General features: G+C 43.5%; 2 protein-coding genes across 3 annotated transcripts; one reads left to right on the top strand and one right to left on the bottom strand.

Moving 5' to 3' along the window:
* Positions 1 to 28: 28 nt before the first annotated feature.
* Positions 29 to 11,922, bottom strand: LOC126042994 (interferon-induced protein with tetratricopeptide repeats 5-like). Of its 2 annotated transcripts, none has more exons than XM_049810826.1 (3): positions 11,175 to 11,922; positions 3,622 to 7,454; positions 29 to 3,519 (listed from the first exon to the last, which is right to left on the bottom strand). In XM_049810826.1, exons 2-3 carry the CDS (start codon positions 3,672 to 3,674, stop codon positions 2,082 to 2,084), a joined length of 1,491 nt encoding a protein of 496 aa, XP_049666783.1. In that variant the 5' UTR covers positions 3,675 to 7,454; positions 11,175 to 11,922; the 3' UTR covers positions 29 to 2,081. The 2 variants fall into 2 exon arrangements, with proteins under 2 accessions (XP_049666783.1, XP_049666784.1); XM_049810827.1 differs by having other exon boundaries at positions 7,345 to 7,454; positions 11,175 to 11,921.
* Positions 11,923 to 12,298: 376 nt separating this feature from the next.
* LIPA (lipase A, lysosomal acid type) lies at positions 12,299 to 26,821 on the top strand. Its single transcript, XM_049810836.1, has 9 exons — positions 12,299 to 12,497; positions 14,335 to 14,455; positions 18,574 to 18,772; positions 19,162 to 19,271; positions 19,909 to 20,045; positions 21,506 to 21,652; positions 22,864 to 22,935; positions 24,012 to 24,083; positions 24,849 to 26,821. Exons 1-9 carry the CDS (start codon positions 12,393 to 12,395, stop codon positions 25,080 to 25,082), a joined length of 1,197 nt encoding a protein of 398 aa, XP_049666793.1. The 5' UTR covers positions 12,299 to 12,392; the 3' UTR covers positions 25,083 to 26,821.
* The last annotated feature ends 1,167 nt before the right edge of the window (positions 26,822 to 27,988 follow it).

Below are 27,988 nucleotides of genomic sequence, written 5' to 3'. Positions count from 1 at the left end.
ATGCCTCGCAGTCGGTTTCTCCTCCGTGGAGAAGATTGAGCCGCTCTGACTCTTCATAAAAATTCAGGCTCGCGTTTTTCTCAAGGTACTTTATTGCTTCTCCTTATTTCTGCAAGGTCTGTTTTCCAGGAGAGAGGCAAGAGAGGGCCTGGTGGCAGGGCGGGGGCATGGATGTGCCACCACGGCTTTGGGAACCTGCACCACCTCTTCCTCGAATTCTTCCCTGCTGCCCTCCGTGCCCCCAGGAGGGTCTGGACGGCAACGATGCTGACGTTAGAAGCCTCAAGATTGAGAAACGCGGCGAGGTTGCCTGATGTACCCTTTTGCCCACATCGCTGAGCGCACCACCATAGGTAGTCACCGGTTCCCGACTTCAGCCCTACTGTTGTTCCTAGCACACACCACTTTCGGGAGTGGTGTGTCAGTCCTGCTTCCAGTCCTCCCAGCTGTCCTCCCTCCCTGCCTTTTCCCTAGGTAGGGCCACCTTTGTTTGTAAGAGAGAGGCTGGCAGGTGGCTGGAAAACAAGGATGGACTTTGCCCCAGCCCTCTCCCAGGTGCAGTTCTATTATGTACAGTTAAGCTCCTGATCACTTTTGCTTGTATTATAAAAGGTTCTTTGAGGGAGAGCTGAGAGGGGAGAAGTTTCTTGATGTTTCATGATCTGGCATTGTATTTTACTCTCCTTCAGGCCTCTCATCCTGTCTGTACATGGAACTGCTGTTGCAGGGGCAGAAATGCTCCAGGATGGCTGGAAACAAAAGTGCCCATCCTTTCTGCTGGGCTCTGTCACCAGTTTGCTTCATTCTATGCTATTGGCTAGAGCTCAGAAATGTTTTGGAAGTACAGCATTACTTTTCCCTGAGAACCATCATCTATTATATCATGGTACAATACCGTGGAATTAGGCCGGCCTATTGTAAAGAATACTGACTTTTAGTTGGATATCTGAAGACAATCACCTCCTCCACCTGTTCTCTCTGTCCTTTCAGCCCTTTCTTCCATTTACATAGACTCTGTGGGCACCCACCCCTTTTCCCACATGCCCCTTGCATTCTGCTGCCCTGTTTTCCAGTGTTCATGCAACTCTGCCGTAGCTGCGTTCTGCCTTCCATGTCCAGTTCAGTACATTTCTTGTGTGTGTTTTCTGTCCCTGGCTTTTTTCACAAGGATGGCCATAGATAGCCATCTCTTTGGCATCTCAAAGACTGCCTTTCCTTCCTCTCCAGATGTTTGCTGTAGTGGTTCCTGAGCGTGTGGTTTTGGGTAAACTAGGCAGATGTTGTTTTGTGCATGATTTAATTCTTTGGTGAGACACCTCTGAAGCCAGCTTTGCTGAGAGTTTGGGAAAATAAATAGGGCTATCTCCTGACCCTTTCATATCCTGCCAAAACTTTACCCCTGTTACTTTTTCGAATGGCCATTTCCCTTTCTCTCATCTACTAACATGAGGATTGGTCAGCAGAGAGATACCAGAAGCAACAGTTGGTGGATACAATGCTCTTTAGTAGTTCACAACAATAACACACATTTTGTAAGCGTTCCAGTGAACTAGCCAAACAGTGGTTATTTTTCATAGTTAAACAACATACAAGGTGATAAACTGAACAAGGCTTCAACAAAAGTTCTTTCTAAATAACACTAAAAGATGACATTTTTTAAATATTTGAAAGAGCATCAGAATTTCCATTTGTGTATAAGCATGCCTTTCAAGTGGATAAAGGAAATAGTACAATATGATGCCCTTATCTTTTTTTCCAGTAGAAGGTCAGATCTGATTTCCAGCTTAGAAGTTCTATGTTCTACAGATCATCACTTAAACACAACCTTTTTACCAGCGTTAGCACTGAAAACTAAGCTAGCTTAGCTATTACTTAGTCTTTGCAAGCATGCTCTCTGTTGGTGATGAACAAACAAATGAACAATCATCTGCAGTTTCTACATTATCACCAGGAAGTGATGCTGCCAGATGTTTCATCTGGTTATAACTTCAACCATAAAAAAAAAAAAAAAAAGTTTGGGGAGTCTCTTGAAATGTCCTTCAGTTTGGGGATTTTTTTGCTGTGAAGGATTTTGGGGAACTTTAGCTTGAGATGGAAAGTCGTAGCTCACATAATGCACTCAGATATTCTTCACTGTCAGGACACAATGCAATGGCTTTCTCATAGCACTCAATTGCTTCATGTGTCTCACCATTTAGACTGTGAACTTGTCCAAGTGTAGCAAAATCTGTTGCATCACCTAAACCTTCCTGAATTCTCTGTTCCAACAATTTCTTCAGAGCATTTCCGCACTGTTTTCTTGGATAAGAATCTTCTTCAATTTTCAGCCCTTCTCTGTAATACCTAATGGCATCAGATTCTGATTTCATATGAAAACGCTGAAAATTGCCATAATTATAGTAGAAGTGTTGTTTATCGATACAGCTTAGAATATTTATCTGAAATGCTTTCTGAAATGTCTCTTCTGCTTCTTCATACCTCTTTGCTTGTGCGTACATGTTTGCTAGGTCGGTATGGGCACTATAAAATTTTGTCTTTTGGCCAGTCACTGTTTTAAAATGAAAAATGGAAAGTCGGATGAGTTCCTCCACTTGTTCTTGAGGTGGATATCTTGTAGTCTTTTTCAGTTGAAACAGCTTTGCTCTGTAGCAGAGACCTAGCTGATGGTGCAAAAAGGCGGATTTTGGTGTCACTGCTAGGGCCTTTTTCAAAATCTTCAGTGCCTTGTCCACTTCGCCTTTCCTTCTGTAGAATTTAGCAGCGTATCGCAGGAAATAAGGAAGATTGGGGGTTTTCTGCATTGCTTCTTCAATGTACCTCTCCCCTTCATCAACTCGGTTTAAGTCCTGAAGTCTTAATGCAAGTAATGCCATAATGAAAGTATCCTTTGGATTCAGTTCCACTGCACGCTCCAGGGCCTTGAGGGACAGGCCTAAATCTTGGCATAGTCTGTAACAAAAATCTTCCAAACGATACGTTGCTATTGCATAGCCGGCATTAAATTCTGGGTTATTGGGTTCATTCTTCAGAGCATTTTCAAAGCAATTCTTTGCTCTCTTGTAGTACTTTCCCCCAAACTTTAATAATGCCCATCCTTGCTCAGCATAGATCTCTGGAAGCTGAATCTTCTGTTGAACAGTACTTGAAAGCTTTTTGCAGCTGTTTTCCACTTTGCTTACATAAGTTTGAGCTTCTTCGTATCTCTCCATGTGGTAATAGATCCAGGCATAGTTCCCCCAGGTAACAAGACTTCTCCTGGCAATTTCATCTGAATGATTTTTTTTAATTTCTTCTTCAGCTTTTTGGAGATTTCTCAGGGCTTCCTCATTTGAATTCTTTAGGTGGCATACATAGGATAGGAGATTATAATTTGTGATGTTGGATTTTATGAAAAACTCGATCTGATCGCCTATTGTTTCCTCTAGGTCATCAAGATCCACATCCTGCTTCAGCAAAGTCCATGTAAAATGACATTCTAGCTGCAGCAGGGAGCTCTTCAAGGAATTCTTGGAAATGGTACTAGAAGAAATCAAAGAAAAACTTACTTATACTCCATTTACTTTTTGCTACTCTTGTTTTTAAACCAGGCATGATGTACTTCAAAAAAAAGCAATACCTTACCTGGTGTGACTAGTCAACAATACTTCAAACAAGCCAAAGCTATGGGAAGCCATAGGTCTAAATTGCTTCAATAGTTATCTTGGCAATTCTCCTTGCTGGTGTATGAGGGCATCTCTTACATTGACATCCAGACCACCAGCTCTGTTGCTAAGAGGAGGGCTAGGCTCTATGGTAAAGCTGGCACATCTCTGGGCCTCAGGAACATATTTTCTATGCTGGGAACAATTGCTGAAGCCTACCCAAAAGAGGCAATAAAATAAAAAACTTCCCCCAAAATATAGAGAAAGTGATATATTGCCTTTCCTATGTCTCTGTATATTTTATGGTTTGGATTATAAATTTCACTTCTAATTTCCAGCATTTGTAAATCCTTGTTTGTTAGATCATAGCACTATTTTTATGGTATGATTATACTGATGTATCCAGTAGCTGGCTCCCAAATCCCACTAGTCTCCTCAGTTGCTGACACTTGGATACACAGGCCCCCGAGGGTGCAACCCCACTCCACTTCTGGTACAGACCACTCACTCACTCACCCCACGGACCCCCAGAAGCTGGCTTTGAACATCCAGTAGCTGGTCAGGGATCCTCTCTCTATCCAGGTGCCTCACCCCTAGACACGCACGCATGCATACCGACCAGACCCTGTTTACATACAACTGGTTCTTAATGCCCCTTTATCCCACTCTATTTTTCAACATTTGTTGCTTCCCAAGTCACCCAGAATCCCTTGTTTCCCTGCCTTTTGTCCCCTCTCCAAACATCCCATAAGAAGTCTCATGCAACTTCCAAATGCTTTTCCCTGCATCCCGTGATGTGTCCCATATCCCTAGGCAGTTCAGACCGTAAGGCTCTCCTGTGGACCCTGGCCCTGGGTGTTCCCCTGGCCCATGGGGCTGAGGGTCCCTCGGGCGGCCCTGGGAGGGCCGGGTGGGGGCTGGTGTCCCTGACTGGGGCATTGGGGAGGCCCCACCTGTCCTCGTGCCTCTGTGCTCCTCCATGTGCATGGGGATGGGCTGATGGCTCTTGGGATGGGTCTGGGAGCAGCCGGGTGTGGTGGGTTGACCCTGGCTGGATGCCAGGTGCCTACCAAAGCCGTTCTATCACTTCCCTCCTCAGCTGGACAGGGAAGAGAAAATAATATAACAAAGGCCTGGTGGGTCAAGATAAGGACAGGAGAGATCACTCACCAATTACCGTCATGGGCAAAACAGACTCAGCTTGGGAAAAATTAACTCAATTTATTACCAATCAACCAGAGTAGGGTAATAAGAAATAAACCCAAATCTCAGAACACCTTCCGTCCACCCCTCCCTTCTTCCCTGGTACAACTTCACTCCTGGATTCTCTATCTACCCCCCTCCAGTGGCGCAGGGGGATGGGGAATGGGGTTTATGGTCAATTCATCACACATTATTTCTGTTGCTTCCTCCTCCTCAGGGGCAGGACTCCTCACACTCTTCCCTGCTCCAGCGTGGGGTCCCACCCACAGGAGACAGTCCTCATGAACTTCTCCAACGTGGGTCCTTCCCACGGGCTGCAGTTCTTCACAAACTGCTCCAGTGTGGGTCCTTTCCACAGGGTGCAGTCCTTCAGGAGCACACTGCTCCAGCGCGGGTCTCCCACGGGGTCACAAGTCCTGCCAGAAAACCTGCTCCAATGTGGGCTCCTCTCCACAGATCCGCAGGTCCTGCCAGGAGCCTGCTCCAGCGCGGGGTTCCCGCGGGGTCACAGCCTCCTTTGGGAACCCACCTGCTCTGGCATGGGGTCCTTCCCGGGCTGCAGGTGCAGATCTGCTCCACTGTGGACCTCCCTGGGCTGCAGGGGGACAGCCTGCCTCACCAGGGTCTTCACCACGGGCTGCTGGGGAATCGCTGCTCTGGCGCTTGGAGCATCTCCTCCCCTTCCTTCTGCACTGACCTTGGTGTCTGCAGGGTTGTTTCTCTTGGGTGTTCTCACTCTCTCTCCAGCTGCCATTTCCGTCTGTCCCAGCAACTTTTTTCCTTCTTAAAAATGTTATCACAGAGGTGCTACCACTATTGCTGATGGGCTCGGCCTTGGCCGGCGGTGGGTCCGTCTTAGAGCCGGCTGGTATGGGCTTTGTTGGGCACAGGGGAAGCTTCCAGCAGCTTCTCACAGAAGCCACCCCTGTAACACCCCACCCACCTCACCCCCGCTACCAAAACCTTGCCTCGCAAAGCCAATACACCGGGGCAGGGTGTAATTTGGGTTCCACCTCCTGCCATTGCCTGCCTGTGCCCCTGTGTGGGTGTGCAAGCCAGCTTTTATCACACAATCTATCAAGAACACATATTTACAGTGAAGAGGAGATGACACTTTAGTCCATATTGCGCTCTCCCTTAAAGAAGGAATTATACACAATTTTATAACTGAGGCTTCCCAGTCAAATCCTTCTTTGTTAGAAAGACTTCTCTGCCCTCCCTCCTGTAAAACCTAGAGAGTCTAACAGCCTGTGTGGTACAATGTGTGCTGCCGCTCAACTGCACAATCATGTAAAAGAGGAGATGTCTTTGGGGTTAAAAAAAAAAAAAAAAAAGGACTGAGTGGAAAAACTGGAAAATTATGAGGAGGCAAATCAAGGAGGAATCGGGAAGCAATTCTTACATGTTCTGGGACAGTGGGAAGGACACTGGGGCAAGTGACACTGAATACATGTTTCCACCCGCACCATCTGATACAGAGGTACTGGAGGAAGGTCAGACAAAAAAGGTATTTATAAATGCTGTTAATGCATAAGGTTGCCTTACAGACTACTTTGCCTTTCTCAAATAATATCTACCCTGCCTCACTGATGTTTTTGATTGGTATTAACAACAGTTCCTAATTAGAGAGCTGTATGTGAGGCAATTACAGTTCTTCTGACATGAAAGGGAAGTGCAAGTAAGTTCCTGTTATTATCACTATCTTGTTAGAAACCTTTGGCTACAGGTGAATACTACAGAACAGATAGTGGCCCTCAAATCAGCAGGAATAGTTTGAAGCACTTAAGTAGTCCCATTTCATTTAAAATGAAATGTGTGCTGTTTTTTACTGCCTCAGCTGAGAACCATGGCAATTCATAGCTGAAAACAGCAGTGGAGAGTAATTAATGAAAGGACATTTGTGGAAAATGAATATTTAAGAATGTCACAAAACCAGGTTTCTGATGCAGATTAAATACAGTTTAGCTCAGTTCAACATATAACTGGTAAATGCAATTTCCAAAGTCATCATAAACATCTTGGCTTTGCCTTGTTTCAATATGTGTGCCTCTGTGCATGCGTGACAGTCTTTAGAAAACGTTACACCCCGCCTTTACGCTCCAAGCTGCAGCCCAGAACCTGCACTGCCCTGTTTGCTGGTCCTCACAGTAGTAGAGATCAGAAAGTAAATTCTCAATGAATCAGTACCAGTCACCCATTTGGCTGGGCACTAACTATGGCTCCAGCCTGGATTTCATCCCTGAACTGCATGCACATAGTTTTTCTGACTGTCAGTTCTGTTCACAGAGACTGGCCCTTGCTGGAGAAGCAATAATGTTACAATATTCAACAGCATCCTTATTCTATTCTGATTCTTCCAGTAAATATTCTGTAAAATATTTTCTGCAGTTTGGATCCCCAAAGTTTCTCACTGCTTACATTTATGTAAATAATAAGCATTATTTTCCCGTGCAAAAAAGATGCAAAAAAGCATCTTTCAGAGACTGCCTTGCTCACTTACCTCATGGTTTTCCTTCTCTGCTCACTTGTCTTAAGGTAGCTTCAAAGCCAACGGAGTGCTGCTCACTGTTGTTACAACTTCCCTTTTATGTGCTCTGGCCCTCATGTGATCTGTGAGTAATTTAATGGGAACCAGAAAGTGAAACTTCAGCTTATGTCTGAATCTGCCAAAGAAGCTGAAACAACTGCCGACAGGGAAATAGAAACTTAGGAGTCACCAAGCTGCTTTTTTCAGCCTGGCTCCGTGCCATGCATTACATTGTGCTGCGGAGAATGTGGCAACAGCTCCTAATAGCTCTCAGCGTTTACTTTGTTCAAATCCAGAGGCATCTATGATAAGGTGAATATTTCAGGCTAGTATAGACCGACCTGGTTATCACACATAGGCTAGGGAAGGGTCATTTCCCCCTCCTGCCTCTGCTGATGCATCTTTGCACAATTTTTACCGTGCTTTAGGCTCCTGTTTTGTCGGTATTGTGTCATCCACATAACACTCACACAATGTCTTATTGCCCCTGCCGGCACTCCTTCACCTTGTGTCTCCACATTGCAAGGTCTCTGCTGTTGTACCAGGCCTGTATTTCTCCACGCTATGATGTCATTCTGTAAGAGTACTAAATACCTCATCCCACCTAGAACAACTGTTTGTTGCTGCTCTCTACATACAACTGCAGTTGTACTGTGCACAGAGAAACGAAAGTAAAACAAATTAGATGATACAAACAGTAAATTCAAGGAATTGCTGCCACAGCTGTGCCAAGCAAAACAAAGCTGCGGGCAGGTCAGGAAAAGCTCAAACAGAGTGGGCCTGGCAAGCCTCGGTCCCGAGGCCATGCAAACTCAGTGCAAATCTTATGGCCTGTTGCTAGCAACAGCAACGCTGTGTTACAGGGCTACACGTTAACAAAGAGATGGGGCACAGGTTGGGTACTGGAGCACCTATGGATATAAACAGCTCACTGATGCTTAGTTTAAAAAAAAAATAAATGCAGACCTGGCTTGATAAAATTTTATGATTTTAGGGGTAACAAAGAGATCAAAGAAATAGTATCTTACATAAGTAAATGGCATTATAGATGGTAAATTTGGATGTAACCTGAAGTTACAGACCAGTGAAGAAAAAGAAAGGTGTAAAAGCATGTTAGCAGACATAAAAATGACCCAAAGTGGATCCTGGGGACAGGAAGAAGAAACCACCACCATTAGCATCATGTTTCTCCCATGGAAGGACGCCAGTGGCTGATGACTGTTGGTGGGTGTTATTCCCTCCAGCAGCCTGAAGCTACTAATCTGAATGCCCAGAGGAGCAATTTCTAAGGGAAGAAATAGAAACTAAGAAGTGTCCATGCACATGCATGTGTGTGTAACAATTTTAACCGCAATATTACTATTATTGTGAATTTTTCTGTAAAAAAAAAGTACTTTAACTGCATTATGATTCTTTCTCTTTTTGTAATAATTAGATCTAGACTAATGATAATTCTTGCATTAGACTAAGATTTTCATTATACTAACAAAACAATTCTTGTCTTTACCTATGTATATAACATTTGATTTCTCTTTACCCATAAACAAGAATCCATTCCATTTTAAAATGTGAGAACTTCTTGTTGAGAAATATGTTTAATTAGACACTGTCTAATGTCCTTTCATAATTATTATCTGTAGAATTTGAGCCCCCCCCCCCCCCCATTTTGTAGGAATAAGCAAATAAAAATGCATCTAAGGGTGCCTCACAAGGCTTCTCATTGTTCCTGGTATATGACAGTGTCAGCTCCCCTCGTTTTGTGAGGTTTTTAGTGGATGATGCACGAGGTTCTCCCTCTGCCCTAACAAGCCAGAAAGTCATTTATATCAAACCTCATTATAACCTCAGAACTGCTGCTGCTGCCATCATGTTCAATCTCTGCAATTACACACAAGAATTAAAAGTATTCCATGTTTTTATTTATAAATGAATATAACCTCTGATGCCAGTTTGTACATTTGCAAGAATTTTAGGTTCTGGCTTATAAAAGTTTATCTTCTGCAGTAAGAACAGTCTGTATTCCCACCCTCACAAGTGTGTAGGAAGCATCTACATAGGGCGGAGTACATCTCTGGATCTGGTGGCAAGCTGCACTCATCCTCCAGGTTTGGCCGGGTGGTGGGTCTGGCTGGCTGGCTCCAGCGACCCTCAGGCTGTCCAGGAGGAAGCTGGGGAAGCGCTCTCGGAGGTGTGGGGAGCTTCAGCCTGTATGGAGCGAATTCCCGGGAGGCAGGGAGTATTCAGGACAAGGCTGTCCTTTCCCTTCTCTTTCTCTTTCCCCTTCTTTTAAAAACAAAACAAACAGTCTTACATATGAGAAAGTCTGGTTTTTACTAGAAGCTGGAGAGCCTTAGTAACACACCCATGTCTTGTGTCTCATTAAAGTGATTTTTTTTAGGGGGGTGTGGGGGGGGTTGGGGTTTTTTTTTGGAGCTGATGTTTCAGAGCTCAAGATAAAGATTAGTACAGCTACTACTCTGAGTGGCATGCAACGTTCTAGCAATCAGGTATTTGATAAGCGGTAAAAAGAAGCAGTAAATTGGGAAGGAAAAAGTATTAGGGTACCTACACTGATTCATGTATTTTATGGAAAATAAAGTTAGGTTTCTGCAAGGCCAAAATCAAATGTGGACGCTAATGATTTACTAACTATGCTACTAAGTATCTATGGGTTTCTTGTCTCTGCTTCTGTCCCAGGTGCCTGTTTTCTCTGGTACATCGCTTGGTACATATGGGAAAATGCAGGAATTTTCCTTCTGGAATGCAAAAATTTGCCATAATATCCATATTTTTACAAATTAATTTGCATCTATATGCTTTGGTTTGACACAAATGCCTATTGAATAGAATAAGTGCACAAAGTGCTTGAAATAGAGTAAGTGAAAGTAAGAGAATAGTTATGCAATGCCTTTCTGCAGCCATCTTTGTAACTTGCTTGGCACGGCACAGGAAAATTCAGAAACACTTCTACAGCCCTGCTGCTTTCACTTTGGGGAAAGCTGCAGCTGGGCTGATTGGTATCAGGGAGAGCTGCGTCGCATAGCAGCACTGCAAGGGCTTCTTGGAAAACACTTGTCCAGAAATGGGCTGGAAACAACAACCGCATTCATATTTAACACAAAGGCTTTGTTTGAGTGTTCTGTACATATACAAGAATAAGGAGTGGCTTAAAAAATATCTACGCTTTTTGAGGAGAAAACTCCTATCTGTAAATTTCCTTGGAGCTGAAATGGATACCTGCTGACAAAGAATTCTCCCCTGGTACCATTAGCTCAGCCAAACAATTGCCTGAAATGCAGTTTTCATTATTAAAATAATGTAAATGACAGGATCACTTTAAGTATCCTATTTTATGCTGGTTAAAATTTAGCCTAGCTTAGCATATAATTACTGTTTGACAGCAGCAGTTGTGGCATTTTATAACTTGGGTTTTGCCCTAGGGGGGGAAGAGTACCGTGTAATTAATTTGACTGAAAACCCAAGTGAAACACTGAGCGATATTTTTGTTACCCAAGTTCTTTAAAACCAGGCAACCCTAAGAAATGGCATCCAGGAATGCAAAGGGTGGCATAGCGTCACTTGCACTGAGTGATGTATCCATGTACCAAAACAAGGGGACGCTATGAAAACATCAATGATTTTTCAATTAAAATCTTGATGCTTTCTAAATAAACAGAAACATCTCTGCTCTCGACGCACTCCTGCTCTGCCTGCTCTACGGCTGTGCATTTTATATCAGGTTTCTCTATTATTCTGAGGACATTACTATGGCCCTGGACCTAGTAACATGAATACTTACTTACAGTACTGAATTTGGTCCCAGTTTTTGCAAGCCCGGTCACACGTCCCCTGACGGCTTTGCTGGGAAATCACAGATGTGCAACGCAGTGCCAATTAGTTGCCTCAGAGCATGAGGACAGAGCAGGTTTGCACGAAGCTGTGATGGTAGGTAGCCCCGCTGGAACCGTGTGCCTGCATGTAACTCAAGCCCTCTTGTATTAGATCTGGTACGTTTAGGCTGTGCTCAAAGATGACGGGCAGATGACCTCTACGTGTAAGAAGAAGAGCGGCTGCTGACAGCGCCTTGCAGCCCCTCCACAGGACCGGCCCTTCCCGAGGGGCAGCGTTCAGCACGCCGGGGAGGCATCCTGCGGGGACGCTCCGCGACGGGGAGAGGCCAGGCCTCAGCCCCTCCGTGCTGCTGCTGCTGCTGCTGCTGCCGCCTTCTCCCCGGAGACTGCTGCGGGATCCGGGCAGAAAATAAAACACCCCCCTCGCAGGGCGGGCGGCACCGTCGGGACTCTGGAGACTTCCGACGAGGAGCAGATGCGGCAGACGAGGAGGGCTGGGGAGCAAAAATCGTGGGCGCCGTTCTAGGGGCTGAAAGATTTCTGAAAATGGAGCCCGGGACGGGCGGTGGGTGGTGGTGGGGAATCTACCCAGGTATTACTTGAGAAACGCTGAATCACGCCGGCTCAGGCAGCCCAAGGCCGCGCACCCCCGGCCCGCGGGCTCCCGGCCCGGCCCGGCCCGGCCCGGCCCGGCGGAGTGGGGTGGGGCGGGCCGGGCGGCCCCCGCCGCCGCCGCCGATAGGCCGCGCCGCATGGCCTGAGCCGCGCCGCGCCGCGCCGCCGGCCTAGCGCCCTCCTCCCGCCGCGCTCCGCTCCGCTCCGCTCATCCGCGCCGGTCGGTCTCCGCGGAGGGCGGGCCGCCCCGCCCCGCCGCCCGGTGGTGGCTCCGCCGGGCCGCGGTCACCCGGAGGGGGAAGCGCGAAGGGGCGCGGCACGCACCCGGGCGCGCAGCCCGGCAGCGCCCCGCGGCGGGGCCGGCCGCGGTCGTTCAGCCGCTCGGGGCCGGACAACGCCCCCGGCCCGCTGAGAGGGCGGCGGCCGCCCGCGTCCTCGCCCCGTCAGCCGGGCGGCCGCCCCCGCCCCCGTGACGCGGCCCCGTAGCGGTCTGCGCGCCCGGCGGAGGCAGCAGACGAGCCTGGGGACCTGCCGCCTCCCTCCCGCGGGGCCAGCATGCGGGGCCTGGTGGTCGCCGCGTTCCTCCTGCAGAGCGTCGCCGGCTCGGGCGCGCTCGCCGCAGGGAGGAGAAATGTGGACCCCGAAACGAACATGAACATCGTGAGTGGCGGGGCGGGGCGCGGCGGGGAGGGAGAAGTGCCCGAGACCTGTCACCGGCTGCGGCCGCGGGGTTGTAGCGGGGCGAGGAGAGGAGCGGAGCGGAGCGGAGCGGAGCGGGCCGGGGGGTCCGGGCGGCGGGCGGCCCCTTCGCGGCTCCGCGGGCGCAAGCCCGCTGCCTGCCGCCCTCAGCAGCCGCGGTGAGGAGCCGCGGGAGGCTTCAGCCACTGGTCGGCGGTCAGCCTGCTGCTGCTGCTGCTGCTGCTGCTGCTTACACCCTCTGCTTACACCTCGTCTTCCTCTTCTCCGCCTTCCAGGTCCTCTTTGCCCCCCTGTTGCCTGTGGCGGATCTTTCTCTCGCATGTTTTCTGATCCAGACCTGTGGTTTTTGCTAGAGTCGGGACGCTCTCGTTCTTAACTGCTAGCAAAGCGCATGTTGATGAAGCGTACTTGTGCTGCCAGCACCACGCTCCCGCGTTCTGACCCACAACTGCTTTTCTCCCCATCTAGCACTGACTCTCTGAACTTTATTCTCCTTCTGCTGCAATAGCCAGCTCCAGGAAATACTTGCTGTTAGTAACTGGTATTAGTTGCTCTTTCCTCTGCCCCATCTAAACTGTGCCATTTTTTCACATGGTCGAGAAGATACTTCAGGCTCGAAATGCGTAAGGTCTATAAGAAAAGAAGTTCTTGAGTCCTCAGTATCACCTAAATATCATTTTGAGAACTGAAAATAGTAATTTAGTCTAAAGCTAATAGCATTTGAATGGAATTTAGCCTTAAAATAATTTTGGAATGTTAATGTCACTGTGGATGATTAAAGATATATTTAAAAGAAATAGCACGTTTAATTAAATGCTCCTTCTCTTCCTTGCCCAGCAGCCTAAGAGTAAAATGCCAGTCATGCCTTGCATTTTTACATTTTCTCAGGGCACGGTTGGTGTCATAAACCCAATTAAATAGCAAGTTCTCTGTCCTAATGGAGTTGCATCAAATGAAAATAACATAAAGCCCAAGACTTAGGAGGTGGGAGATAAACCTATTAATGAAATCATAGTGTTAAACGAGTGTGGGGTTTTTTATTGTTACTTTCTTGCTTGGCTTGTCAGCAAAGTCACTTAAAAGCTCTGAAACAGACATAAGGTTTGAGGAGAAAGGTGAGTAAGAAGTGGCACATGAAACGACGAGCAGAGGTGTGGCAATGCCGGCAGCTCGCACATGTGAAGAGTGTGCCCTTAGTGTTTTAAGGCTGCTGCGTTTGTGGTTCATTTCAGCACATTGCCTAAACACGATTGTGTCCTCTGTATAAGAGAACTCGGCTTACTAAGTTCAGATATAAATCTGAAATGTTTCCCTTCAGGAGAGATGGAGTCCTCTCTTCTTCCATATGCTGCTGTGATGCCAGTGGCTTTTTGCTGTCCTCACTTGTTTGTTACTGAAAGATACTGCTTTCCTTGAGAGCAGTTTCAATTTTTGTCTCCCAAATCCATGTCTCGGTGTTTTGCCCTCTTATCATAATCTCCTTTTCAACACTTCAGTCTCCTTTTTCACTGTAAGCAGCGTGTGAGTAACTAATATGACAGTGGATGGGGACAGGCTAGCGAGTCTGCCCAAATTCCCGGGATAAGGTCTGTGCTCTGGCTAGTCCCTGACTCTGTACTGGGATAAGTCTCCTAAGAAAACCTGTGTACATTGAATAGGTGGGTGGTATGGCACATTCCTACTGCATCCTTTAGCTTCACATCGCCATCTTTGGAAGGAACCCTGAGTATTTTGCACATGTTAATGAACTGAGGAGGCTGGCAGTCTGACTCCAAGGCGGTTTCTTTTCTTTCTTCAGAGTCAAATTATTACCTTCAGGGGATACCCTAGTGAGGAGTATGAAGTGACAACAGAAGATGGGTATATCCTTTCCGTTAACAGAATTCCTTATGGAAGAAAAGGCCATGAGAGAAGCAAAGGTAGGATTTATGTCTGCTCGGAAAAATGGGAAGTCATGAGAAAGTTCTCTGATTTATAAAACTTTTGTTCCTGTAATAATCCAGAAAAAGATTGCAGACTAAATGTCCTATGCAGTCAAACATATAAACAAATAAGTTTGTTAAAAATGCCTGACCATTTTCAGAAGTAGGCACAGTTCACATGCCTCTTTTGGTGAAATATAACTAAACAACAAGAGTTCCCACTAGAATGTTCACAAAATAATTGCTGCCTGATTTCTGCATAAAATAAAAATTTGTTTGTTAATTTTAGCCTCTCTGAAGCTCCCTTTGCAGTAAGTTACAAGCCCAACCAACACTGCATACTACTGGGGTGTCATATTTAACACAGCTGCTTAAATAAGTAAAACAGTGCAAAATTCCTTCAGAACATCTTGAGTACAGTACATTTAAAAATATATTGCAAATTAGGACATGTAACAGGTAGTTGACAACAGTCGGCCCAGACCAGGTTGCTTTATGGATGTGATTTGATGGGGGACTTGGAGGAGCACTGGTGTATACCACCAGAGCACTGTTACAAGCTGTAAGAATTACTGTGAAAGCTGGTATAAAACCATGGAAGGGATGCAGTGGGTATACAGGTGAGGAGGTGGGGGAGAGGAGATGTAGGGTCAATGTAAGCTGAAACGTAAGGGAGTGATACGGGCAAAGGTTTTTACAAGGACTGAATGATGGAATGCTTTAAATATGAGTCAAATGTATGTAGAAGAGGAGAGGCATGTAGCCTTTGACTTGCTATCCTCGTACACTGCGTATGGAATTAACAGTGTATTTGAAGAGCAATGGCTGAATTTGGTATCAGTCTTGTTGCCACCCCTTATAAAAGATCCTACAGACAACTGCATGCATTCAACAGCAGCCTGTTCACATAGAAGCTGTAAGTATTCTAAGGACTGCCTCAGAACAGTTTGGACTAAAAAAAACCACCAGGATGAGAGCTGAAAACATAGAACTCACAAAATAAATCAGTGATTGTTCTATAGCCTTGAGTGTGAACAAGACCTGTGGAAAAACCCTCTTCTCTGCCAAAGGCCAAGCAACAGTCTTCTTGACCTTATCTATTGGTTTTGTATGAGTTAGGATGTTTGCACTGTCCGTTGTCTCTCGCAAGGTGGCTGTGTAAAGATCAGTGTGTGGACAAGGCCAGTCAAACCTGGCAGGTGTCTTTGTACTTAGGAATTTCAGAGAAGCCCACAGGAAAAAAAGACAGGCTGCCTTTGTACCTGTTGATTTTGTCAAATCCTTCATCGATGACATAAGCAAACAGAAGTTTCCTGACCTGTGGGAATTCTCCACATTCCCCTTGCCACACCCTAGACCCCAAGTTCATGTTTTGCAGACTGCTTTAATTTTAAAAACAAGGATTACTGAGCACATTTGGGGAAGTATGATCTCCTAGAAGAATGAAGATTTCAAAGTTCATGTTGATCTTAAGTTTTTATAGACTTGGTATCTTTTCTCAGAAAGATACCAATGATGTCTTACTGCTGACTTAGCGTATATATGCCATAACTCTTCTTTTGCAATACCTGCATAATGTGAATAGGATCCCTTGGAATTACGTATCACATGATGTTTTGGAACAAAACCTACATTTCTTCAGCTGAAAAAAAAAAAAAGAGAAAATGTCCAGAGAACCTAAAAGCAAAACATCAATGATTTTTGGGTTTAGTATTAACTAAAAATCTAAACCAGCTGCATAGCATGGGTAAGAAGGGCATGGAAGTAAGTCTGTCTTCAGCTTCTTGGGGATGCAGTGAAGAAAACAAAAAGTTCCATAGCGGAAAGTGTAGTTTAAGGATCTGCCTTTCTTATTCCCCTTCTGGGTTTTTTAGGATCAGAGGTGATACAAAATTATTATTGTCCAAGTCAGTTTGTGATATGATTGTGCAATTCATGTGCAGATCTGGTGACTGCTTGGTAAAGAGAAAAAGGAACTGACAGAAATTGGAGGCTAATAGGAGAACAGAATTAAAGCATAAAACATAAACAGTTTTCCCCTTCCTATGTTATGAAACATGCAAGTAGCAGCTTGAGGAGAGCCTGTTCTTCAAAAAAACCAGAACCTGGCTGATCTGAGTTTAGTAAAAGGGAACGTTGTCCTAAAAGGGATTTGTTACCCGCTGTGCAATAGACAAATCTCAGGAGGGAGATTGCTTTATTCTGCACAGGGTACTCGGTGGACTTTCCACAAATCAAGCACACCAGATTCATCAGTTGTGTCCCTTTTATACAGTAACAATTGCATCTAATTTATTAAACTACTCCTACCTAGTGTATATATTCAAACTACCTAATGCATATGCGTGATGCATGGTACATCAAATGCCTTCTCCGCATGCGCAGGAGTCTCTGGTGGTCTTTGGTGGTTGTTTGGGGAGGTATCGCCTCCTCGCTTAGACTGCTAAGTTGCTCTGTATCGGGTCAATGGTTTGTTTTCCTGCCAAGAGGGACACATCATCAATCAGAGAGAATAGAAAGGATCAGAATTGGTGTTCCAGGTGAGGCACCATTAATCAGGAAGAATAGAAAACATCAGAATGATCTTGGCTGCTTCTCTAGGTATTATGAAAATTGTTGAAGTTGTAAATGATTAACTAACCTAATTTAAAACAGGACTTTTGAATCCACCACATGATTTTCTATATTTGACATCAGGCAGAAGGTATCAAAGCTAAAAGTGAACATTACTGAAAACAAATTTAATGTTAGGCTTGAAAATCCTTCATGCTGTTCATAAGGCAATGAAGTGTTACTGCAGAGGAGTAAACAGCTGAGTTGAACTGTACTGTCTCCAGTGCCAGTTTGGCACTGCTGGAGATTTGCTCTGGTTGCAGGCACAGCATGCCACAACACGTTTTTTTTAACAAAATGGGAAAAGCCGGCACTGAAAAGGTTCCTCATCACAGGTATAAAGGTTCCCAGGAGGGAGGAATATTGCTAATTTGGATTTTGGAACTCACAGCAAACATTTATAGACACGACCCGGAATGGAGCATGTAGGTGACTGAAACAGTTGTGAATTGGCTGTTTCTGCTGAAAGATCCAAGTCTAAATGATCAGTGGAGGAAGTATATTGGGTGAGTTAGTATTGTAATAGAATGATGTGTTATTGGAGAAGGTAGATTCCTGAGTAATCTCTGGCATTGAGCTAGAGTTACCATGTTATCAGATTTCAGTTATTAAAGCAGAAAAACCCCACCCCAAAACACCTGTGCTACTGTGTGATCCAGAGACAGGCCCTGAATTTTCTGAAGGTCATGTTCCTCCTCAAGGCTTGTACGTTAATTTATTTTCTTTGTGTATAAGCAGGAACCTTCAGTTTTCTAATCTGCATTCCACATAAAGGTGTCGTTTCCCTTTTTAAGGATGAGGAAGTCAGGAGGGAGGCTTCCTAAATTCCACCTGGGTCGTGACTGTGGTTAACTATTTAAGCCAAGGGGAGAAAGTCCTTTGAAACTTAGATTCCCTTGTTGGCTACTGCTCTTCAGGTTCTGCCAGAGCTTTGGTAATGGAAGGAAGTTACGTAGAGACAAAGTCAGTACCACCACTTCCAGAGATTTCCACAGCTCAGCACCCTAGTTTGGCATTGTCTTAACTGGAAAACAAAGATCTCGGTAGCACGTCTATGGGAATGCCTTCCCCAGATTTAGGGACAGGGCAAGGGTAATAAGTAGTTTAGTTGCCTCTGTGTTTGGGCCACTTCGCTGAGTATTTGTGAGCCTGAAACAGTTTTAAGGGCTACCTGCATTTTTCTTGTAGCTCCTGCTTTTCTCATGTTTGCTTATTGCACATTTGCTGTCTGTTTTGAACTTCAAGGAGTCTTTTGCTCTAGTTAGGAAACTAACAAGTTGCTAGTTTAAAATTCTTAATAATAAAAGGTAGCTTTTTGTGAAAATGTGGGTTTTCATGGCACTATGAGTATTATACAAATTGCTAATTTTAGTAGATTAAGTCAAGTAGATTAAATATTCAAAGTGCAAATCTAAAGCAGACTTTCAGTAACTTACTTGTATTATTCTTGGGCATTCAATTCCAGATGAACAGGAAGCTATGTTAAGTGCTTTATTTTTCAGGTCCAAGGCCTGCTGTGTTTCTGCAGCATGGTTTGCTTGCAGATGCCAGCAATTGGATCACTAACTTGGATTACAACAGCCTTGGCTTTATGCTGGCAGACGCTGGCTATGATGTATGGCTGGGAAACAGCAGAGGGAATACCTGGTCCAGGAAACATACACACTTCACAGTGAAGCAAGAAGAATTCTGGGTTTTCAGGTATCCTCATCTTGCTAGAGAAACTACACACGCTGTTTGTGAGCAGGCTTCTCTTCATCTCTTTGCCCATCATCTCAGCTCAGTCACATTGTGAATGTACAAGATGCTTTTGTTCTGGTTACCTGTGCTATCACATACGTAGGGGCAGTAAAGGGGAGTTTTATGGTCCGTATAGCATCTTGACACAGCCTTCATACGTGGCGAGCAGAATGTTAATTGCTTTCACCAGTGCTTGGTGTGAAGACTCAGTCACCAGAGTGTTCTGCTTCATCCGAAGGAAGCTTTTCTTTATGTCCAGACAACTGATCTGCAATGCAGTAAAGCTCTGTGCAGCTGTTCCACACTGATAACTTTACTTGCACAACTGACTTTTTATCTTTGCTTTGTAGCTTTGATGAAATGGCCAAGTATGACATTCCAGCCTCAGTGGACTTTATTTTGAAGAAGACTGGCCAGGAACAAGTATTTTACATTGGCCATTCACAGGGCACCACAATGGGTATGTGAAGAGATGCATTTGTTAGAATATGTTGTGTTTGAAATGATACCAAGTTCCACATATATGGTTTAATGATGAAAAACTAGGGCTTTTGAAATCTACTCCTTCTGGGTTTTAGCTGCTTCCTGGAATATTCATCAACATTACAAAAAAAAGACTTAACCTTTCAGTGTTTCCTTAAAGTGGGAAGCTATTGAAATGATGAATTGAAGTGACTGGTAGCCACCAGTACAGTTTCTATTAAAATAAATTGATGAACTGTGCATAATAAAATTAGAATCATCAGACATGTAGAATAAAGATTCCCACTTCCAGAATATTTTGCTGTAGGTAAGGCCTGGCTCAGGTGCTTTTAGACCTGCAGATAGAAAGAGCTGGAAGAGTATTGAGTGAGTTAGCATGAACTTGTTTTTCAGAAGAAAACAAATCCTTCTGATTTGCCTCTTAATTTGTGTTCCATAGTAACTAGCTTAATTTAAAATATCTAAACTGATCCTAGAGACAACAATGAAACTATTAATCTAAAAATACTTGTGAACACGTAACGTATCTTAGATTTTATAGAATCACTGCCAGGGAAAATTCTCATCTAACTTGCGTCAGTGAGGTTTGTTAATTATTCTCATATTATTTACAGCTTTCATTGCTTTTTCAACTTTGCCCCGGCTGGCTAAGAAAATCAAAATGTTCTTTGCCTTGGCACCAGTAGCTACAGTCAAGTTTGCCACTAGTCCTCTGGCAAAATTGGGAGTGTTTCCTGACCTGCTACTCAAGGTTTGTATTTGAGTTTAAATGTTTTAAGCCAAACCAGGTGTCCCCTTTTCTAGTTGAAAACAGCATAGGAAAGAATGTTAGTAGCTGTGATTAGATTACCGTGTTTGAGAAGAATACTGGGCCAGTTTTTCCATAATAATGCTATGGAAGTAAGCAGTGGCTTCTCTGGCTTTACTGCTGTCTAATGAGACAATTTGCATCAGTTTAAAGTAGTATTTTACAATTACAACTTGAGATGGAATAAATTTATGTTTTTCCATTTACATGTTTCTAGAATTTACGCTACAGAAATCACATGATTAATTAGATAGTTGGCCTGTTTTAGAACAGTCATATGATAGCTTTATATGGAATACTTTTGAATCGTCATGAACTTTAACAGATTTGTTTCACAATTAACCATTTAGTATTAGAAGAGGATCCCTCAGAGGGTGGTGAAGAGCAGCAGCTTTATTTAGATGCTGTGAATCATCCTGTGGAGGAGTTTCCCTTTCACCATTAACATCAAAGGGAATGTAGGCAGACTGGCAGGCTGCACTAAGTGCCTGAAGTCAGACATCGTGAACACTCTGCTTGCCATGTGTCATTTTTAACGATCACTTTTCTTTCCACCACCCGCGGAGATTCCCAGAGCTGTTTGTTCTGTGAGATAAACCCTTCTCTAAGGTACCTTGTACAGATTTAATGCACAGCTGTTTGCATTGTTAGTTTCCTGCTCAAAAGTCAGATATGTAAAAGTGATACTAACAATTGTGGTCTCCTGTTCCTTGTGTAATGAACTTTTTCTAATAAGGATAGTAGCTGATCAGTGCCCTTTGCAGATGTTCGGGTTGTGCTGAGGAACTTGATTCTCATGGTGACTTGCAAAAAACCTGGAGTGCAGAAGTACATGACAGCCACAAACCCATGTGTCAGTTGTATCTTTAAAGAGCTGTGTCACTCTTTAAGGAAGTGCTCAGTGGGCCATTTTCGAATCCTTGGCCATTTTAAAAATAGTCATCAGGAGGAAGTGTCCACCCCAGCTCATGCTGCTTGTTTTTCTTACGTGGTTTGAAGAGAGGAAGTTGCAAGTACAAAGCCATTTAACATTAGCAGATGTAGCTCTAAAATATTTTAACCTTAAACAACTCTGATGACAAGAAGCTGTGTAGTACTCCTATAAAATACTGAATTTAAAACTGATTAGAATTTGAGGTGAGGTTTGGAATTCTTTAACGATGGTCCCACTTCCCACATACTTTTTGTGAGGGTAGTGGACTGCATCACTGGTAGCAGAAGCACTAACCATGACCATCCTGTTGGACTATAAACGAGGTTGATAAGGAGATAAATAATTTTCATATGGCACACCTGCCACCAGCGCAAATGGAAAAAATTACCTCAAGAATATTGTAGTGTAAAAACTAAATCCAGGTCATTCTATGCAATTATGTTTGTCCTATGTGTGTGTTATTTTGTAGGACATGTTTGGAAAGAAACAATTCCTCCCTCAGAATTCTTTGCTGAAGTGGCTTGCTACCCATGTTTGCACACACAGAATACTTGATGACCTTTGCGGCAACATATTCTTTCTTCTGTGTGGTTTTAATGAGAGGAACTTGAATATGGTATGTTTTGGTGACTTTTACTAGCTGAGTTATTGTGAATTCTAACACAGTATTGACTGTGTATCGCTGTAGTGATTGTCCTTTACATGTAATTAGAAAAAAAATAATGCTGCCTTCATCATACTGAGTTTGGATGAATATCTGTCCTTGGTATAGATGTAGTTGCCCAGTTTGGATGGATAGAATAAACCTTTTAAAGTGTTACTGGAAAGCTAAAATACATTATTTTAGATCTGTTGGGAGAAGTGGGTAAGAAGTGAATTAATATGATGATGCAAGTATTTAATTCTTTTTGCAAGGAAGTGAAGAATAAAGATACAGTTTTCAACCATTTTCAAGAGAACTGTTGAAGTTTTCTGGTCTCTCGGTGGATGTGTGCAGTTATTTTTGCTGGGACCAATTTCTGACTCTGCTGATGGCTTCATCTGTGGTTCTAGTTCGAAAGGACGTGTTCATAGGACTTGTTTTGTTATCTAAAAGCTAGTTAACAGCAACTGGCGTGAGACTGCCTTTTTTCATAATGCTTCTTAAAGTGTTTCTAAATCCCTGAAATAAGTAGAACCTGTTGTCAGTTTACCCACAGGTAGATGAAGGCTGAGGATTTTTTTTATTGGAGTGAGATACAATTAGCATTAATTTTTTTCACCATTCTGTGTGCAAAAATGTGCATTTTTTGTATTTTATATCAAGGTGAAAGTGTGGGTTTTGATTTTTCTTGCCAGCACATACAGTTTTCATGGTTTTATTGGTGGTTGATTGTTTTTTTTTTTTTCTGCCAGGATTTAAGTTTGCCTGCATATTTTGTACTTCTAAACTCAAAGTATATGAAGTTCTGAATCAGTTTGGATTGACAGTTACTAGTTTAGCTGTAGAGTAACGCAAGGTTTCTCTGGAAGTCCATCTAAATATTAGTTAATGTGCTCCCAATTCTTACAATACTAGCACTTTTTAAAAGATATTCTGAATATATAAAAAATGCTGAGTGGATATCATTACCAGGTTTAAAGTTCGGCTTTAAAGTTCTGTGGTTAATTTTAAGTAATCCCCAAAACATTTGAACCTTTTACCTCTTCTGTATATATGGCTCTAGTTAACTTTTGTTTATAACAGTTTTAAGAGGAATGGAAAATTTTCTGTTAGTTGTTTAACAAGCAGTAATGGTTGCACGGTTGCACTGTGAGGAGTAAACCACATTGATTATCTTGTTGCAGAGCCGAGTGGATGTGTATTCAACACACTGCCCTGCAGGGACATCTGTACAAAACATGATCCACTGGAGCCAGGTAGAGTTTCCAGAATATAAAATGTCTGTGACTCTAGCTTGTTTGTAGAATATTGATGTCTCTGATATTTAAATGAAATAAGATGCCAAAATATATATGTAACATAACCCAACCGAAATTCTGGAACTGCCAATTGTCAGAACGGCAGCTGTTCACTGCAGCTGCTTTGATGATACAGACTTATGGTGGCTCACCCCTCTCCCCTATTTCTTTGAAGATAGGCTAACTGTAAGTACTTCAGGTCAACAAAGAATACAATGGAATAACTTAACTCAGAGATGCTGTAACAAGTATTTGCTCCCCTTTCAGCAAACCCAGTTTTGATTACAAGTTATATTTTTAGCCAGTGAAAAGCAGTAGGCTTTCTGTTCTGTTCTGCTTGGCTTGATTTTCTATTTTACTAGTGTATTTTGAATTTCACCTCAGTGCACGATTTCATGCCTGTGGTGCTATTGTGCCTGAAGCTTGCTCAGCAGGTTGACAAATACAAGAAGACATTTGCCATGGAAGCAGCAGTCAGTGCTACTTGTGATCTTGTAACTGGTCATCTTGGTCATCTATTCAGAAGCAGTGTGTTTTGCTGTAAATAGCTGTTCAAGTGTTGGCTCGGGAAGAATTTTGTGAAGAGTTTTTTTTTTCCCAGATCCCTGTTATATAGACTTCCGTTTCCGAAAAATAATAATTAAATCATACAGAGTAGACTTTCTAAAAAAACTCCATGCTGTGTTCATATACATTTAGACAGCAAGGTAAATATTTCAGAAGTAAGCATGGAGCTGGCACATCCTGGCTTTGGATGCACTGAACTGTTTTCCTTAATCTTTCCTACCATTGCTATGAAAGACCATGAAATCTTAAGGGACAAAGTCTAATGGTATTGAATGTTAATGTTTCCCTCTCCTGTGACACTGGGCAAAGCAGTGACACTTGTTCTTAACACAAGTTAATACTTGGCATTTCACTGTTTCTTGTGTCAGTTGCCTTTGCCGATTCTCCAGGTGACCTATACTTTTTTATTCCTGAAATAGAAGTCTTGCAGTTCTTCTTTGTATGTGTGAATTTTTATTTATTTCTAGGCTGTGAAGACTGGGGAACTCAAAGCTTATGACTGGGGAAGCAAGGCTGCAAATATGGCTCACTACAACCAGGTAGACGTCTTTTATGGATACGTTATAATTCTTGAGTGTCACAAAAAAAGTTCTTGGGCACTTCTCTGGGTGCTGTGTTTACGCTGCGTGCTAAAGAGCTGCTAGTTTTGCCCAGTAACCAACTGGAGATCTGCCTTTTCAAAAGAAAAAAGAAAAAAAAAAAAGAAAAAAAGGCAGGACTATGGAGGTCTGAGGTACTCCTAAGTCAGTATGGAGCCCACGCTTGGATACAAAGTTGTGATGGCACAGTTTCTTGAGGGTGGTCTTGCCTGCCTAGATCATGACATCCCACTGTACTTCTCATGATAACACATAGACTCTCAATTCATGCGTATCGCTTATCTTCAGCCTGTTTAATCTCCATGCATGTTTGTTTCTAAATTGCTGTGTGCAATACTAAAAATACTTTGCCACTTTAGTGGCTGGGAAAGTTTGCAGTATCGTACTTTCAGAGTGGCAATCACTTTTAGTATTTGATTAGGGTTTAGAAATAACTCAAATGGGATGCATTCTCTGAGACTGTCTTGTAAACTCCTCAAACCACATCTTTATGGCTACGCGTGCTATAATATTGTAGGACTCTTGGAGTTACATTTTCTGTTGAGTCAGGACTCCATCTCCATCTCTAGCTGCCCAAGAAAGGAAGAGAAAATGAGAATCTTGACACATTTTTCTTGCACTTGCTAGTATGTTACACTGCAGTGTAGTATCACACTGAAGACTTGTTCTTTCTAATGTTTTTGTTTTCACTTTCCCCCTCCTCAGTCTACTCCCCCTTTCTACAAAATAAAAGAGATGACTGTACCAACTGCGGTGTGGACTGGTGGACAGGACTGGCTGGCAGACCCAAAGGATGTTGCTATGCTACTCACTCAGATCACAAACTTGGTTTACCACAAAAACATTCCAGAATGGGAACATTTGGATTTCATCTGGGGCCTTGATGCACCTTACCGCATGTATAATGAAATAATTAACATGATTAGGAAGTATCTCTAAACCGGCATGGTATGTCAGAGTATTAGTTCACCAGGAATTCGTCTTTTTGGAACATATGCTTTTCTGGCAATAATGATACATTGTTTATTATGATGCATTTTTAAAATGCCAGCAATGACTACTGAACTGGATTCAGATTTGGTTTGTTTTTCTCAGTATTAATTATTTCTCTCTCTCACAGAAATCCTCATTGTATCCTGCTGATTTTGCACACAGTGGCATGGTATTCAAAAACCAGCAGTGTTACGTTGCACAAAAGGAGTATGTCACGTGCGTATAAATTTAGTGACGTGTCTGAAAGACAAGTTAGTCCATTCAGCACCTCAGGTGCTTGACGATTAAAACAGTAAGTATTTCACTGTGCATAAAACACTGCCATTTCTCGGTGTGTTGCCACTACTGAGTACCTTTCAGAGGTACTCCTTGTACTGCAGTGACCCATTTGGTGCTGGTACTTTAAAAAGCACTTAGTGACTTTTTTTGCTGTGTTATTGTTTTAGCCATCACATACAAGCTAGCTACATCAGGTGACTTTCTTTTTCAATATTGTCCAGAAGATTTGTCATGAAGCCAGAGAAGATCACCACTGTCAGTTGAAATCTATTTTGGCACTGATTCATTGCTGCATTTTTCTTGATTTAACAGTGTCCCTGAAGCCTTTCATGTTTCATGTACCAGCTATGGATGGGGATTGTTATTTGTCCTTGCAGATTCCTGGGACAAGAGAAGCAGTTAAAAGAAATACCACTTTCAGTTAGCTTTGTCAATGGGTTATGGCTTTCAAGGAGAATGATATAACGTACTCATGTTTTGTTTTCTTTGCACTGACCACTAGAAAACAAGCTCCCCCAGTATACTACTGGTGAGGGAAGAGCCAAAGCATTAATTCTATAGCTTGAGTGACTTAATTTGCATGGACTTTTCCCCTTAATCATCTGCTGCTTTGAAGATCTGTTTTTTTCTTAGCTGCTTATGTGGTGCTTGCCACCATTGTGCTCAGGAACTGTACAATACCCTGGCGAAGCCTGGCAATATTAACGGCAGTTTCCATTTGTCTCAGTTTCTACTTCAAAATGGGGCTAAGACCCCATTTAATGGGGGGAGAGAATTCACGTCTCTTTCAGGGGTCTGACTTTAGAGCTGTAATTGTCTGCAGTATAGGTGCCTTGCTCTTTCCATTGACCGTGCAGAGGACTTTGGCTCCTCTGAATTGCACAAAAGTTCCATGCCAAATGTAGATGTATGAACAATGTCTAGAGTCAGTTGCCTCAGTCCAGATGATAATTTCTGTGCCATGGTTGGATTCAACCCAGACTTTTGTCAGTAATCCCAACAGGGTAAAAAGCCTTTTCTACATGGCATAGAAAATAGTGCATTTTAAGCTGAAGCAAACTTTTTTTTGTAAGACAAAGACGCAAAAATATGCATTAGTTGTAAATTAGGGTTTGTTTATTTGGGTTTTTTTATTCCTAATTCAGACTTACGGAATCCTCAGGCTTTGTTTAAGGAAAAAGTTGTTCATGATATTTCAGTTGTGATTCCTAGCAGGACCTCTTAAGTTTGCTTTATATTTGTAGCAACCATACTTGCTTCACCTTGCTGTGCTGAAAGGAAGTTTCTGTAGGAATCCACAATGGGTAACTTAGCAGTTGTGAGGGTATGTGATACAGCAAGAGCCATGTGCATCATGTTTATTAAACTTGAGTACTTCAATAAACATGAGACTTGCTTGGAGTTTGGAGCAATGTGTTGTGTTTCACTTCTTGTTGTTTCATGAATACATGTGAATCTTTGGGACAGAATCCAGAAAGCTGAGTCTGTTTTTTACAGCTATTAATCCATAGAACAAGTACAATCATAGAATGGTTTGGGTTGGAAGGGACCTTAAAGATCATCTAGTTCCAACCCCCCTGCCACGGGCAGGGACACCTTCCACTAGACCAGGTTGCTCAAAGCCCCATCCAGCCTGGCCTTGAACACTTCCAGGGAGGGGGCATCCACAGAGCCTCTCTGGGCAACCTGTTCCAGGGCCTCACCACCCTCACAGGGAAGAATTCCTTCCTAATATCTAACCTACATCTACCCTCTTTCAGTTTAAAGCCACTACCCCTTGTCCTATTATTACATCCCCTATCACTACTAGTACCTCTCCGGCTTTCCTGTAGGCCCCTTTTAGGTACTGGAAGGCTGCTATAAGGTCTCCCCGGAGCCTTCTTTTCTCCAGGCTGAACAAACCCAACTGTCTCAGCCTGTCTTCATAGGAAAGGTGCTCCAGCCCTCTGATCATCCTCATGGCCCTCCTCTGGACTCACTCCAACAGGTGCGTGTCCTTCTTATGTTGGGGCCCCCAAAGCTGAACACAGTACTCCAGGTGGGGTCTCACCAGAGTGGAGCAGAGGGGCAGAATCGCCTCCCTCGACCTGCTGGTCATGCTTCTTTTGATGCAGCCCAGGATACAGTTGGCTTTCTGGGTTGCAAACACACATTGCCAGGTCATGTTACGTTTCTTGTCAACCAACACCCCTAAGTCCTTCTCCGCAGGGCTGCTCTCGATCCACTCATATGAAAGTAAAACAGCCAAGTGAGCTTCTGTTTTAGTTTTGTCCTGAAAGAGGCTTTTCCTAAGACTACAAGGCCATTCGTGTTGTTTTGGGGGACTTCCCTGAGACTTGTACCAATTGTAAAGAACTGCTCACGAGACAGAGTCATTTTCTAAGCCTTCAGGTGAGGCTCCTTTCAAACCACTGACATGGTGGAAAGCTTCTTGTGTCACATTCTTAAACCCTGGGTAATTGGATTGCTTAACAGACTGTCTGGTAATCTCATACGTAGCATTCAACCACCTAGTAAGGCAGGAAACTAATCTCTGCTGTGGTCCATTTGACCCAGTTTTTGACCTTTGTCAT

Source organism: Accipiter gentilis, chromosome 9 (assembly GCF_929443795.1).
Source record: "Accipiter gentilis chromosome 9, bAccGen1.1, whole genome shotgun sequence".
NCBI lineage: Eukaryota > Metazoa > Chordata > Aves > Accipitriformes > Accipitridae > Astur > Astur gentilis.
Note: the sequence above shows the minus strand (reverse complement) of the source record. Positions and strands in the feature narration are given on the sequence as shown.